Source organism: Mytilus galloprovincialis, chromosome 3 (genome assembly GCF_965363235.1).
Source record: "Mytilus galloprovincialis chromosome 3, xbMytGall1.hap1.1, whole genome shotgun sequence".
Classification (NCBI taxonomy): Eukaryota; Metazoa; Mollusca; class Bivalvia; order Mytilida; family Mytilidae; genus Mytilus; species Mytilus galloprovincialis.
Window position 1 is genome coordinate 105,847,130 of NC_134840.1, and position 17,023 is coordinate 105,864,152.

Sequence of the window (17,023 nt, forward strand, 5' to 3'; positions counted from 1 at the left end):
CTTCCAAATATCAGTGAAACAAACGAGAATAAAACAGACACAATTTCACAAAGTGCATGAAAAAAAAGTAAAAACATTTTTTAACACTAAATTTTAATAAAATTTTATACCACTTTCACACATCCAACCATACAATACATGTATATACAATATTTCTATAATCGTAACAATTTTGCTTGTTTCTTTTCTTCAAGTTCTTTATCTTGTTGTTCTACTATTAACTTTCTTTCGGCTAAGAATTCTCCATATTCCTCAGGGTCAAGGTCTTTGACGACTTCAATGCCTATACTATGAGCAGCTCCAATAACTAGCTGACAAATATTTTTAAGGTCAACATGTTCGAATCCTTGATCTTTACTTTTGATTTCGGCTATTTCATAAATATGCTTCACTGTTACCTTCCCAGCTATTTCATTTCCTGCAAAATAATTTGAAACTATTAACTGAAAAAAAGACATTTAGTAAAGACACTTAAAAGGGTTAGCTAGAGCCAATCTGATTGAAATGAATTAGCAAAAAGACGTTTCGTAAAGATATTATAAGTAGGTACCAGCTGGAGCCAATCTGATTGAAATGAACTGATGCTGTTCCCAAGTTTACAAGGATCTGACAATGCTTCATTCTAAAAAAAAATTCATGGTCCTTTTGGGATCATTTGGTTTTGTGGTAATAATACGCATCTTGAAAAATAAGAAGGCTTAAATTTCATTGGATGATGTAACAGTTACTAGAACTGTAAGTAGAACAGAGTTTTGCCAGATCCATGTTTACAAATCAATCAGAATGCAACTGGAGCTTCAAATTTTTCCATTATTATAACCCATTGTTCATGCAAAAATAAACAAACTTTGTGGACAATTTTTAAGTTAAATCTGCTAAACATGCACCAGATGCTGCTAGCAAAAATTTGCCATATTTGAATGTATTTTAATATACACTTAAAAGTTTTTGTATACATCTTTTTCATGCATTTTTCTTAAAGTTAAGGCCAATGAATAAAAAGAAATTTTCTTCAATGTTAAGATCACATTATTTAAAGTCAATTCAGGAAGATGCAGGACATATATGGTTTTATGATAAGAATAAAAAGAGATGTAAAATATATGTTAATCAAACAGCTAAATATGTTTAACAGTAAACTGGTGAGTACTGTGACTAAACTCTAAACATGTATAACATGCAAATCTGTGAATCACCAAGTCCAAAACAAAATTGTAAAGAAATTGAAGAGTCCTCAGCAAAAATCTATCAACGACCTACTTTTAAGTTAGTATGCAATTTAACCCTACCTGGATTTCTAGCACCCTTCTGAATACCAGCAGCCATTAGTAAAAAATATGTAGAAGTTGGTGACTTGATTAGTAGATCAAATGTTCTATCAGGCTGAAAAAGACAAAAAATACATGCTAAGATGACTTTGTGGACTGGGTTTTCTTAATTGTTGATGGCCGTACAGTGACCTACTTAGTTGTTAATTTCTGTGTCATTTGGACTCTTCAGGAAACTTGTCTCATTGACAATCATAACCTATCTTCTTAATCATGTTAATTTTATAAATGACTGTGCAGCATAATTTCTGGGAAATATTTTTTTACATCAATAATTTATTTCTGTTTTAAGATCAGTTTGAACAAGTGTTTAATCATGTATGTATATTTAAATATTTGAGAGTTGATTTTATCATTCACATTTCTTTTTTTGTAAAAAAAAAATACAAGTGACCAGAAAGGCAGTAAAAAAACTTGCAACAATTGTTTTAACAGCTTAAGGTGGTACCCAACACCTTGACTAAAATTAATTTGGCTCGTTTAATTTTCGAAAATTTTGACAAAGTATTTTCTTTGACCCTTTCACAAAAATATAAAAATTTCAAAAAATTTGAACCAACGATTTTATCAAAAAAATTACACTTGTTAAATAGCAGTTTGACAAACACCAATTTTGATCATTGAAAAGCTGAATATTCGCTTAACAACACAACAAAATTAAAATGTTAAGCTGACTTTACAGAGTTATCTCCCTGTAGTGTTAGGTACCACCTTATTAATGCATTAATTTTGTAAGAATTCTTAAAAAATATTTAAAATCAGGATTAAATAAAAGTTGTACTTTGAAAAAAAGCTTTATAAAGTATGCACTGAAGTTATATTAATGTAATGTAAAATTCATATAATGCAATTCTGGAAAATGTTTGGTTCAATGTAATATATACTAATAATTAGATGATGTGCAATTTTTTCTTAAATATGAAACTGGCTTCAAAATCAGCCTCCTGACTATTAAATGTCATTAGAAAAACTTTCACGAATCTTCTAATAGTAAATAAATATACCTTTACAAAGACTCGTGTAGGCAAAGGTATGCCTTCTTTTATGTGACTTGTCTTCTCATTGAATTCCTTACAAAAGGCAGCAATTTGTACCCCACGCTAATAAAAAAGAAAATTTTCAATATAATAGCATGATTAGAGATAAGCATTACATATATATGTAGCTTGATAAGAATAAGAAAGAAGAAAAGTAGTCTTTTGTCTTGTACTTTTTCTTGAAGGGCAGTGTCTGGGTGTCCCTGCATGCCAAATTGGCCTTCGTAGGCTATGCATACCAGCATCCCATTTTATAATAAACTATCAAAGGATCAGAAATGAAATGTGAAATATACATCTTCTGGAGGAATGAAAAAAAGTGCACTGCAAATCCTGATAAGTTTTTATTTTTCTAAAACATAAAACATATTTGAAATTTATTAACCTAGGGCATGCTATGCCTTAAAAAGTTTACAGATGCACAGGTTTGTCTGTACTCAGAGTAAATTTGAGGTGAAAATACGGCCATTTTAGCCAAAGTGTCCACATGAACCTTAACATGATTAAATGTCGTTCTGTCCCCAAACCGATCTGGCCCCAAGACAATCTGGCCCAAAGTCGATCCGTCCCAAGTCGATCTGGTCCACATAGATCCGGCCCCATAATAAAATAAGGAATAAACTATATAGACTTTTAATCAGTGTAAGTGGAATTTTGTTAAAAGTATCGATGATGGATGACAACAGGCAAGTAAAGTATGAATATATTCAAATACCAGTAAGATGAAATATTTTAAGTCGATACGAAAATGGTTGTGATTGTGTCTGTTTGTAAAGCAGCTTCAGCATATTAAACTTAGTAATATTAACATATCAATATTAATTCAGTTTTTCCATGATAACTTTGAATGCCATGGCGATTTTCATTTTATTTAAATCACTTAGACATGTTAGAAGAGATTAATAAATATTTACAGTCCAATGGAACCTATAAAATTTTACTCATCATAATGACTTGTTTAATTAACAGTTAACTCATTAGTCTATAATTGGTTTGTTTATTCAACAATTATCTGATGATTGTGGACTGAGGTAATGCCACTCATAATCACTTAATTCAATCAAATCCTGATGATTAAAGTTACTTTATCAACAATGTCTTTAAAGTTTGATCTTTTATTTGTTATAATAATTAGTTGTATTTATTTTTCACTATTTGAAATTTCCTGACATTTCAAAGGTGTAATGAACTGAAATTTAGGGCAATCATTCAAAGAATTACTAAGAAATACTTCTTTGAAATAGGTTTTTTATTCAGGTAATTGGCCGAAAATGGTTGTCCGTTTTTCGGTCCTTTGCGGTAAGTGCCAAAATTTTGTCTAATTTTAAAAATTATCATATTTGTTATAGATATATATAACATGTTTTGTATAATTTACCGACATATTTCTTCCATTTCAGCCATCCTGTGAAGTTTTTAATTACACCTCAAAATCATAAAACAGCGAAATTGTGGGTCCGGTGAATACCACAGTCGATTGAAAAAAGTGTTTATCTCACTGCTGATTAATGTTGATGTCTGTTGATTGTACTAAATTCTGTTATATATATTTTTATTATAATTTTACCCAATCATCTTGAAAACTTGTAATGAAAGCATAATCAACAAAGTTGTTTTATGTTCATCTAGAGAAACTATTTGTCAAACATGTCAAAGGCCAACTTTTTTTGCCGTACACCTTTTACATTATTATAAAATAAACGACAATAAAGACAACAACACCCATCAATTACCGCATGGTGATTAATTTATTGTGGTCGACATGTTTCGCCAACAAGCGTGGCGTCTTCAGGACAATATTATACATGAAATCAAACAGTGAAGTACAAATTTTGCGGTTGTGCGGTTTGCCTGAACAATAGAGGTTGTTATGACGACTTTATAGATATAAATAGAAAGTGAAAGTGAAAGTAAAATAAGAATCTAGTATAGTTAAAAGAGAAAGTTAGTCAATAAAGTTATTAACGATGTGGTTATCTGCTATTCTTGCACGTCTGTGTAGTGGTCCTCATAGAAGTTTCTAGTGGTAATAATGTAGAAATGATGGAAGTAGCTCATAAAATGTCAGTTCATTTCCAAATTGGACAACACCCCATTGGCCATCCCGTACCAATTCAACTGGCTTCGCTCCGAGGGAGGTACTGCTTCCATTGAGTTGGTAAAAGGTGAAGTGTGTGATCGCCGCAATTTTGGGAATTGTAAATCTTGGTAGATGTGTTCATAAAAATTAACTTTGCTAATAAAATGTTCGTGGATGAAGCTTTTCTTTATAAATATGTTTTGTGGTTTATGTGGTTCATCTTGGTCATGTTGGTTCTGGTTCCTTCCTTTCTTCTCTAAGTAAAATGCCTGGCATTCCGAATTTCTTTGACTCTGTGTACTTATGTATGGTATGTAAATCTTCAGTGATGGACTGCTTCTTTTTTGTATGTTTTGGTGGTTGCTTCTGTTTCCAAATCTCTCCTTATTTTTTCTCCGTATCTGGTAATTTTCGGCAACGGATCGAGAACTCTTTAAATGGTCCGGTATTTCGTTCATGCTGTGTGGTTGTTAGGTACAACGCTAGTTTGGCAAAGGTGGATCCTCTCGGATGCAGGGGTTCACAGTAAAAAAGTAAACTTTAACTTGGTTGATTTACAATTCCCAAAATTGCGGCGATCACACACTTCACCTTTTACCAACTCAATGGAAGCAGTACCTCCCTCGGAGCGAAGCCAGTTGAATTGGTACGGGATGGCCAATGGGGTGTTGTCCAATTTGGAAATGAACTGACATTTTATGAGCTACTTCCATCATTTCTACATTATTACCACTAGAAACTTCTATGAGGACCACTACACAGACGTGCAAGAATAGCAGATAACCACATCGTTAATAACTTTATTGACTAACTTTCTCTTTTAACTATACTAGATTCTTATTTTACTTTCACTTTCACTTTCTATTTATATCTATAAAGTCGTCATAACAACCTCTATTGTTCAGGCAAACCGCACAACCGCAAAATTTGTACTTCACTGTTTGATTTCATGTATAATATTGTCCTGAAGACGCCACGCTTGTTGGCGAAACATGTCGACCACAATAAATTAATCACCATGCGGTAATTGATGGGTGTTGTTGTCTTTATTGTCGTTTATTTGCTTTTATAGTGAAAGACAACTGTGAATACCGCGTGGTATCCACCCGCTATTACCCAACCGCACGATAACCACTTCAGGTATTATTATAAAATTTATAAACATTTATGAATGACAATTACTATATATCTTCATTTTTATTCCTTATAAATATTTATAGAATAACTAATCAAAGAATTCAAATAGAGAAAAATATTCAACGCGTGACCGAACAACACCTTAATTCACGAATGCGCGTAGCGCATGAGTTAATTATCAGTGTTGTTCGGTCACGAGTTGAATATTTTTCGATATTTGAATTCTTTAATTAGCTATTCTTTTTATTACATTGGCAAATGACTTTTTTTAAAGAAATTAATGTAAAACATGTAAGGAACTATATCTTTTTTCTACGCATTCACAATTTGTTTTGTTCCGCCTTTATCGACGTCTTGACAACACCTATTGTTGTTTGACGTCAGAGAGTGAAATAACCACGTTTATTTCACATGTGAAATTATCGGTTTTTATTTAACTGGGAATCAATGTTATTCAATTTCATTGCAACCAATGATCTACTTTAAATATTGGGCCAGATTGACTTCTGGCCATATCGACGTGGGACGGATCGACTTGGGCCGGATCGACGTGGGGCAGGATCGACGTGGGACGGATCGACTTGGGGCCGGATCGACGTGGGGCAGGATCGATGTGGGACGGATCGACTTGGGGCCAGATCAACATGAAAGCTTAAATGTCAAAGAGTGACCTCTGGTTGTAACAGATTGTATATTTACCCTTAGAAGAGCATATGACATGCCCAATCAATAAAAAAAAGAAATGTGTCCTATTGTTTTATAAATATATACAGATAGAAAATTATATGTATTTCAAAACAACAGTAGACGGCTGAGAGACTGTTACAATGTGTATTTTTTCTCAAAATAGATGGATATCATGTGTGATGAAAAGTTATGTCACCTGTCCAAGATTTGGTCCCAGAGGTGGAGCTGGAGCAGCTTGACAGGAGTTTATATTAGTCTTCAAAAACGGGGGATGGATAATTTTCTCTACACCTCTCTTTGCCCCTTTTGCAACTTTTCTTGCACCCCGTGCAGCCATTTTTATTGGATAACTCTAGAGAGTCCCGAAATAACTGTAGAGTTGTTTCCCTTAGATTTTTGAAAAATTAAGTCATAGTTACAATATCGGAATGGTAAAAGTATCCGGATTTATATTTTATCAAAATAAGGGGGTGGGGTGGGGGGGGGGGGGGGTATTTATTTTCTACAGGCAAATATACATTCATATACCTAAACAATATATATATATTTTTGTTGGTAACAAAAAAGTAAGTAACTAAAGTACGTTCAGGGCTTAAATGTCTTAGGTGATTGACTTTATGCCTCATCGTCACAACATTTTTTAAAATAGACATTTGATAAGACATCAGACATAAGGCTTTAGTTTTATCTTTGTCGGTATATGCAATAAAAGTACAAGAAAAACTCATCTTCATAATTCCGGTCATTTATACGTGTTTCTCGTTTCTCGTTTTTTATATAGATTAGACCGTTGGTTTTCCCGTTTGAATGGTTTTACATTAGTAATCATGGTAATTTTGGGGCCCTTTATAGCTTGTTGTTCGGTGTGAGCCAAGTCTCCGTGTTAAAGGCCGTACATTGACCTATAATGGTTTACTTTTATAAATTGTTATTTGGATGGAGAGTTGTCTCATTGGCACTCACACATCTTCCTATATCTATGTAAAAACAATTTGGTCTCTTTAAATCCACTTTCACCAACAGAAAACAGCTGATATAACAGAAAATCAATCTAATTAAAATTAAATTCTTTAATTGCTCCTGTTCTGATATGTCGCGCATGAGGATTTAATTTTAATTAGTTTGAACAGAAAATGTACCCCAGCCTTACCTCAATTTTGGGACCTTCACTTATTTATTGTTTCTTGCAAGGATTTGTATATATACAAATCCTTGTTTCTTGTAAAACCAGCCGGACATATATAATTAACATATTGACATGCAGTATTGGAACATAATAGTAATTCACTATACCCAAGACATATAATTCTATTATTCATGTGTACTACATGATATGTCTCTGACTTTACTACTACCAGATAAAAGATAATACCTTAATATAATTATCTAATCTGGGATCCTGTCTCACTGCTCGACGAAGTATTAGATTGGGTCAGGTTGCCAGGCTAATAAATATCTCGACGTCAATGTTTAGTTTTTTCCCCTTATATTTTCCTCATGATCATTAAAGGAAGCTGAATCAAATGAATTCATTGGATTATGGTTTAAAATGATTGAGTGGTCTCAGAAATAAATTCCGGCGTACGATTATATACTTTGATATAATTAACATTTATGTTTATATTTATATGACTGACTGACTGACATTGTGGGTTTTTTTTAAACTCTGAATTAAACATATGTTAAACGTTTTCTCATCTATCTTATTATACTTTAATCAGCAGATAAAATACCGGCTGTGCTTGCTTTCAGTAACATAGATAGATAGAATTATTTGATGAAATATCACTGACATAAAACATTACAAAAGTAGTATTAAACCATACTGAGCAGACAGCTGAAGGAGGTTAGTTCAACCGTCAACCGGCGACGGGAGTTTCTCGCTGCATTGAAGACCCATTGGTGGCCTTTGGCTGTTGTCTACTGTATGGTCGGGTTATTGTCTCTTTGACACATTTCCCATTTTCATTCTCAATTTTAATTAGTAAACATACTAAAATCATAAAAAAATCATAAAATCTTAAAACAATTGCTTTATCAAAAATCATATGTCTCTGTTTTTAGTATTAAGATTTGGAAGAAAAAAAAACTTATAGCCGGTTTTTTTATTCATTTTAATTTTGTTTTGCCAAAAGAATGGATTTTCTATTATATATTCTTTAGTATAGAAAGTCCCTGTCTAAAGAATGTATGTTTTTGTGATTTGTTCAACACTATTTTAGATCATAGTGAAGCGCTAGGTACACTACACATGTACAAATCATGTATATTTACTAGTCAACGAAAGAAACATGCAATAATATGCAATGATTTTTCCGTATATACATATGAAAGTTCAATACAAGCACGCTTTCAACCTCCAAAAAATGGTCTAATGTTCATAGGGTGCAGTTTTTGTCTTTTATATCATCAAATGCATTTATTATTCGAAGGCTTATAAATTCGTTACGAAAACGCCAAAACGCGGCAATTATTAAAGAGCGAAAAGACAATTCACAAAAAAGCGAAAACATGAAATCGCGAAAATGCGTAGTAGAAAACGCAAAAAAGCCAAATCGAAAACGAGAAATAGGAAAGATAATATATTTCGCGTTTTTGACTTTGTGTTTTCGCATTTTTGACAACGCAATTTCGCGTTATCGCCCTATAGAATAAGAACATATGTCTCAGTCTTTTTTTAGTATTAAAATTTGGAATAGAATATAAGATAGAATAGACGTATTTACACTTGTATGCAAATTTTTCCGCCATTACGTAAAATCACACAGGTTCCCGTAAACTTTAACATCAAAATACCAAAAGTATAATACGTTTATAGAAAAGACAAAATTATTGAAATTTATTGGTTACATGAAATGTTACACACATAAGCTTTGGAAGAAAAAAAACTTCTAGAGGTTTTTCTTAATTCTAATTTTGAATTGCCTAAGTTCAAAAGATTTCATGGTGTCCGCTTCAAATGAAGTGCCCTCAAAGAATCTCAGTTATTGGCGCAATGTTACAAAACCCGGATATATGTACTGATCTGTAATAAACAAAAAGTTTTTCGTATAGGACCGTATTGCAACCAATAGTTGTAATTTGTTCTACCCTTTTGTGCATTCTCGGTACTCTTCGGACTTTATTATATGATCCAGCATGGCGTCGGTACCTACTACTGACGAATTAAAGAAACTTAAAGTTGTTGAGTTAAAACAGAAATTAACAGAGCTTGGATTATCTACTCAAGGTTTTCTTATTTCCCACCTTCATTGTATCGGTCAATAACGAATGTTTAAATGGCTAGCGCAGCAAAATATATGTATCATACGCTTGGCTCTGTACCATTTTTTGTTATCACAACACGGGCCAAAATTCTGCTACGTTCATAATTATCGGTATCCTTACTCAACCTAACATTCCAGCAATTAGTGTCCAAAGTAACAAAAACGTTTTTGTTATTGTTTCTTTTTCTGATATCAACATAATCTAAGCCAGGGCCTAAAAATATTGTTTTTTCAATACTTTATAAATTTACTTAATAAATCATATTAATCAGTTCCTTATCTGACCATGTATTCTGGAAACATAACAGTAACTGTTCATCGTTTTTACATTTTCAACACAATTGTAGCCAGTGCCATAATCATGATAATACCGGTCTCATAAGTAAAATGTGAATGTTTTTCATCATTTTTAAATTATTTTTGTATTGCCTCATTAAACGATATTTATCATGTTTATGAATAGTTTAATGTTAATTGGAGATTAAATTATTGACAACTTTGAGTTTTCAACAGGTGTTCACTATTTACAATGATTGTGTATTTTTGCGTGTGTAATACTAGATCAGTCTGACGTGTGTACAAAGTTGAAGGTGTTAATCAGATGTTATTGTAGCAATAAAACAAGGGACATATACCTCTAATCTATATTTATCTTCATTTGTTTATTCATACTCAGACTTTGATGTAAACTGTACATCCATTATAATAAACATATTCTTTATATTTAAAATAAGAACTACACAATCCATTTCTTCCTTACGAATGTTAATTCATCTATCAACTTATAATAAACAAAAATATTAACACTTTCATAACTTTATTACTGGCTATATATATTAAAAAAAAAAATGTTTTCTTGTCGCTAATTTATTCTTTTTGTCGCGCAAATTAGTGAGATCCCCATAATACATGTTATTTGTATATATGGTATGATGATATTCCATTATCTCCCAAAAAGTAGAAAATAAAATTTAGAATGGAAATACCCAGAGAATGATTGATTTTACCGATACTCTTATTTCTTATGGTGTAATAAGATAAGATAAGATTTATTTTATTAAAGTGTCACCATCCATTACAATATCTATATATATATAAACATAAAGTCATAAGAACCTAACATTTAAGTAAAAGGATGCCAGTTGAAAACGACTTATGAGACACTATCATTAAAACAAACATCTAATACATACATAAAAGGACAGCTTTGTTACATTTAACCCTTTCAACGCTATACACGGCATATGCTGCGATGACATACGCCGTCCGCCACTGCTATTCGCAGCATATGCCGCGATGACAACGGATTTTTCATAAGGACTCTTAAACCATTCAGTTTTCATTCGGGTCCTCTCTAATTTTTCCTTGTATGAATCGAGGATATGCAAGGTCTCATTTGCGCTTGAAATCCCGGCAATTTTTATTGTAAAATCATGCAGTAGAAGGAAAATTGAAGGAAAATAAAAACAAATATTTTGACAAATGCAAATGGCGGAAATCGGAAACGAAGCTGTAAATATGGAAATATTTCAGCATTTCTATGGCGAAACTGATGACAAGGATTAGTTAAAAGGTTTCTTGTTATCTCAATGTGTTTATTACATTCATTTCGTGTGGGAAATATGATTTGATCGATCATTACGAGACGTAGAAAAAGGGGGGAAAACGGAGGTTGACTGAAAATTTTGAGGACGGAGCCACTGATTTGTGCCATGATTACATAATACGTTGAGTATGGTGCAATACGCTACGGAATCGAGCAATTGGTGTCTTCTTTATTATATGGCAGATAAAAAAACAAAATACATGAAGACGAAAGTAGTTTTTATTCAAAATTCAACACAAATGTAACAAATTACACCTTTTACCTGTTAATTACCTGAAAATGCCGGTAACCGGATAAAAATTTTACTAAAATAACTGCCTAACATTACAGTTCATACACTCCTGAGCATTTTTCATGCAATAACTTTTCTGTATCTCTTATAATAAAAAAGATACAGCAGTCTGAAAAGGAATATACTGTTCTAATGAATGAACACAAAAAAAATGCAGCAGCAGCAGCCATTTTTCTAATTTTTTGTGTAGCGTTGAAAGGGTTAAAAAGTATTTCGTAATTTAAAAATAAAAAAAAAACATATATAATTTCTAGATGACATGTTTTTGTCGATAAAACATATGATAAAGGGAACTAGCTAAAAGAGGAACCATATTCTCATTACACATAAGATAACGAAGTTTTTCAATATCGCATAAATACTCAAAATCAACATTTAAAAGACAGGCTTTGGCATATATAATTCATGTCTGATATCAGAGTAAAAACAACAACTAAAAAGAAAGTGTTTTTCATCTTCAATTTGGCAACTATCACAAAAAATACATAAACGGTCTTGTAGAGGTTCTGGTGGTCTAGCATATCGACCTGTTTCAACTTTAAGTTGTAACGAACCAGCTCTGAATAGTGACAAAATACGTCGGTGGCATCTATTATTATACCTTTACATAAGGCTCCATACCAATACAAGTTTTAAACAATCTATAAAATCTTAATTATTACCATTGACATTATTTTTATCATTCCATACTTCATGATGCCAAGATTCTTTTTCAAAAGTTTGTATAGAATCCCATACATTACTCATATTAATTACATCTTCTACATTTATAATCAAACTATATTTACGAGCTAACTGTAAAGCTCTATAATCCCATGATGATTTTCTTCTAATCGCCCAGGTATGAACCTTTTTACATATATTACTGGTATTGTCACATTTAAGACGATTCCATAGTTTAAAAACTTCAACTTCTATTAGTGCATCACCTGATAAAAAATACATATCACCTCTAGCATCTAAGTTGCTGCTTTTTTGATAATACTGCTTACATTGATAATAAAGACATTATATTTTAGATTTATGTCACTTTTACTCAATAAAAGTACAAACAAACATCAGGATTATTGATGGATCCTTGTTTTACTTGCTCAGATTATTAATATTAAAAACAATATTTTTGTATCTATTCTATATTCTTAAAACTACAAATGTACAGTTATGCTAAAAATCTACAACTCCCTCAGTTTATGGCTACACGTGCTGATCTTATCTATATCATGCATATTCATTAGCTATGTAGGCTTGTCAAAATCATATCATGCACTTGACTCCAATTTTAAGGGAGTTCACTTCTCAATTTCAAAATTTTCATAACACTAGTTTTTATTGATCATGTTGATAGGGGATTAATAAAGGAATCCAAAGAGCAAAAAAAATATATAGGTCACCGTGCTTGTTTTCAAGATATTAGCCATTGAAATTTTGTCAGGAAAATATTCTCTCTTGACTTTTAATAGCTTTATCATTGACAAGTTGAAGTTCTCATAAAATGTTAAAAATAATTAAAATTTTATAAAACTTTTACAGATAGCTTACATGTTATCATTTTACATGTTAAAGATTGACAAAAAGAAAAATGGGGGTCACCGGGGAAATTTTTTCAAGGCATTCAAATAGATAAAACCAAAGGATTCTGAAAATCTGACAAAAAATCCAAAACATGACAAGCCAGCTTCCTTAATTGACTAGGACTGTCAGTTTTCCTATCGAAGGTCGTGGTTTTCTCTGAGCACCCCAGCTTCCTCCACCAATAAAAACTGACTACCATGAAATAAGCCAAAAGAGTTTGCTTAAAAGTGGCGTTAAACACCAACAATCAATCAGTGTATTTCATTCTGATTGGAGTTTTGTTTTGGATTACTAATTGACAATATTCATATACATATACATGTAACATTTTCTGTATCTGTTATCATTTATTAACTAATTAGTTTTAGGAGACGAAGAAGGTGAGATACTAACGAGGGAACTTGGCTTTCTTTATGTCTTCATCTGCACTGTGTTTAGTTTATTGTTGTGTTTACCAATTTTTGTGGATTGCGGGGAAAATTGCATGTTCATGGATATTGGATTTTTTTTTTAAAGTTTATATACAAGCTCATAGAAAATTTTAATTTTGTTGAACAATTAAATCCATGGTTAACTCAAACCCCAAAATCTACAGAAATTGGTATCCAACAAATAATGCACTCACAGTATTAAAAACAAAAATTTGTTTACATACATTCAGCATTATGTCTTGTTTATTTGATAGAAATATTCTGAAAAATAGAGCAAAATACTAAGAATAATCCAAATGTTAAAATGATGTGAGGTTTCAGTTGATAAACCTACTTTATCCATTGAAAAATTGAAAAAGACAACCTACTTGCAATGAAAATTCTCAAAAAAATTGCTTATGATTTTCTATTAAATCAAGAAAGAAAATTATATATTGTCTGAAATGTGTGTTTAAACTGGGCTAAACTTCTAATAAGTTTAATTGCATGTCTATGTTGGAAAGGTTTAAGAGACCTCTGTATTGGAAAAGGAAGGGATGTCTATTTTATGGTAAACTTTTGCTTGTTGGGAAGCTGTCTCTTTTACTTACCACAGTGGGACTATTCTTTAAACATATACATATGTATATCATGTATATGGTGTGCATAAATAAGATGGTTTTAAATTTAAAGTTGAAATCATGTAAATGTTACTGGTTGAAAGTTTTGTCCAGTTTGTATCAAAGAAATTTTCAATCACAGCATTCTGTCATGTCTGTCCATTTTGCAGTTAATGTTATTATAGCCATGTATAGAAAATCACCAGTAAGTGATAATTTCATAAACATTTATTAAAATGGTGTTAAAATATGAAATATAAAATGTTGAAATGGATATCTTATGTGGGATTATTTTTCAATGTTTGACCACCTTAACCCTTGAATTCACATCCTCGTACATTTTTCTAAATTTATTTTTAAATTTATTTACAGGACTAAAGGCAGATCTAATTGCAAGACTTCATGAACATTATGTAGAGGTAAGTTTTTTATTTAGTTAATTTTTCATACTAAAGTCTCCATTTAATATTTGGTTCATTAAAAACGTATAAGAAATTGTACATTGTAGTTAAGATATTTAATTAGGACAGCTATGGTGCATGGATCCCTAATTTACTAAAGATTTTATTTGTAATTAGATGGCAGGTGTGAAATTCTTTCTATAGCAAGATTGAAGTTATTTAGTTCTTTGGTTAATTTTAGAGTTGATCCAAACTCATTTTCAAAATTCAAGTTAATTTGCATTATTGGTCCTTGCGTTTTTTTGTATGTATTTTTTCTTCAAAATTTATTCAGGCTTTTAATGTACTATTGAACATGACTAATAAAGCAACCCCACAAAAATCAAAATGGCTGCTATTACTATATGTAGATTAACATAGCAACTTGTAGGCCATAGCCAGTCAAGGTCGTTAAAAACTTCCATTTGTTGTTGTAGGCTATAATTCTTCCTGACAATTTAACTCATCTTCTCTTCTATCCACTTAAGCTATTATTATATGTTAATTAGGAGTCACAAACAGAAAATGATGAAGATGAAGATGGAACGCCAATGCAGGAAAATGGTAAATATATATATCCTTACAAAATATAATTTTTATTTGTCATGTAGGGAGCTTCTCATTGTTGCTTGATTCCAAAGTCAACCCTTTTAATAAAATAATGAGATTAGGTATGATTCAATAAGACATCTATAAATCATTGTCCTGAGGACACGAATTTAAAGTCTACATGTCACTGTATGACCTTCAACAATGAGTAAAATCATTATAGTATAATGGTATTGAAGACCCCAGTGTAACAAAATGCAACCAACATTAACCAATCACTTTTTTCTTGTTGTTTGATATATGTGTTTTGAATGAATTGATGGAGTCTAAGTAAAAACGGGCTCATCCATTTTGAAATGTTGAGAAAAGTGGTATCTGTGGCCTGGTGACACTTTGTTTTTTTTTTGCTTTACTGTTTTATCTCCTAAAAGCAAATCAAGATATTTGTACCTTGTTGAAGACTTACAGGTTGGCTTGATTTGCTAGTACCCTTAAACATCACTACCCCTCACCTTTTACACATTTATAATGTTGTACAAAACAAAACAAAAATATTATTAGAAGCCGCTTATTAAACGAGGTCTGTACTTGTTTATACTAGCTATTAATTCAACATGTTTCGATGTATGTAATAAAAAAAGATGAAAATATAATGTTAAAAAGGACATTGACATATAGTTTTCTTGTTTGACTTATATTATTGTCGAGCCTTCGACTTTAGTCGAAAAAGCGAGACTAAGCGATCCTACATTCCGTCGTCGTCGGCGTCGTCGTCGTCGGCGGCGTCCACAAATATTCACTCTGTGGTTAAAGTTTTTGAAATTTTAATAACTTTCTTAAACTTTTGATCTCGTGTTTACAGTTTGATGAAAATTTCCATATAGGCCATTTTTTGCCTGATTAAATCAAATATGTTATAAAAAATATACCTTCATGTGCTACTTTTTGAGTTAAATGAGGTCGACATTTTGTTTATTTGCTCAAAATTCAGATTTTTGGCCGTATTTTCCCTTTCGAAAGAAAGCCATAACTTTTTTGTTTGAAAAGATAAACACAAATCGTTTTTTGTTAAATAATTTGTAATTTCTGTATTTTATAAGTATCCTAAAAACTTATGCATTTTTTATTCAGAAATAACTCATATTTATCAAATGGTCATGAATTGAGAAAAAAACATAATTTTTTGCTGTATATTTATCAACATTAAAAAAATTGCACTATTTAAGTTTTATAAAATTTGGTTCACATAATCTCCCTGCAAAATGAAACAAAATGTTGTTTTAAAAAATAGAGTCCATGCACTTTTTTTCAAATTAAATCAGTTTGAATGATAAAAATCAGTCGAAAAATGCATCTTTTCCCGGAATGTCACAGTTTGATGTTGCGAAAACAACATTTTACGTTAGCAATGTCATTACCTCCCCTGTAACTGTATCGTATGCCCTTAAGTGCAAAATATGCTTTGCAAAATATGTTTTTTTGGTGCAATGTGACTCATTACATAGATTAGAAATTAACAAACATGTTTATATAATGAATGACTTTTGATTTTTCAGAAGAAGAGGTAAGACTATTGTATTCCTATTGAACAGTACAAGGTAGTATATAAGCTTATGGCAGTAAAGTAAGTTCACTTCATACTAAGTTGACAGGTACAAGGTTATATTAAAGAATAAAATCACTTTCAACAGGGACATAAAAATTGAAAAAACGCTGTATGAAATGAAAAAAGAATTTATTGGAATGAGTAAAAATAATATACAGACACCTGCTATAAAAAAAGGTCACCATCATTGACCTTGTCAGGTCACCTTCTTCTTGTCCCGGTGTAGACATATATATATAAAATTTTGAACCTCAATTAAAACTTCAATTCACTAATTATTTCAGTTATCCCTTGTCCAGGTTTGACAGTATCTGTTTCCTGGCTACCAACCAACACTCAGTTTGATAGCCGAAATAAAAATATTTTATTGCATTTCCGTAAGATTATTCTACG

At 31.5% G+C, this 17,023-nt stretch overlaps 2 protein-coding genes across 3 annotated transcripts; one reads left to right on the forward strand and one right to left on the reverse strand.

Moving 5' to 3' along the window:
* Positions 1 to 76: 76 nt before the first annotated feature.
* Positions 77 to 6,639, reverse strand: LOC143069680 (large ribosomal subunit protein uL11m-like). Its single transcript, XM_076244433.1, has 4 exons — positions 6,466 to 6,639; positions 2,333 to 2,428; positions 1,290 to 1,383; positions 77 to 418 (listed from the first exon to the last, which is right to left on the reverse strand). The coding sequence occupies exons 1-4, from the start codon at positions 6,604 to 6,606 to the stop codon at positions 156 to 158; spliced, it is 594 nt and encodes a 197-aa protein (XP_076100548.1). The 5' UTR covers positions 6,607 to 6,639; the 3' UTR covers positions 77 to 155.
* A 2,715-nt stretch (positions 6,640 to 9,354) lies between these two features.
* On the forward strand, positions 9,355 to 15,082 carry LOC143069685 (SAP domain-containing ribonucleoprotein-like). Of its 2 annotated transcripts, XM_076244445.1 has the most exons (4): positions 9,375 to 9,498; positions 13,368 to 13,385; positions 14,408 to 14,454; positions 14,985 to 15,082. In XM_076244445.1, the coding sequence occupies exons 1-4, from the start codon at positions 9,408 to 9,410 to the stop codon at positions 15,066 to 15,068; spliced, it is 240 nt and encodes a 79-aa protein (XP_076100560.1). In that variant the 5' UTR covers positions 9,375 to 9,407; the 3' UTR covers positions 15,069 to 15,082. The 2 variants fall into 2 exon arrangements, with proteins under 2 accessions (XP_076100561.1, XP_076100560.1); XM_076244446.1 differs by lacking the exon at positions 13,368 to 13,385 and having other exon boundaries at positions 9,355 to 9,498.
* The last annotated feature ends 1,941 nt before the right edge of the window (positions 15,083 to 17,023 follow it).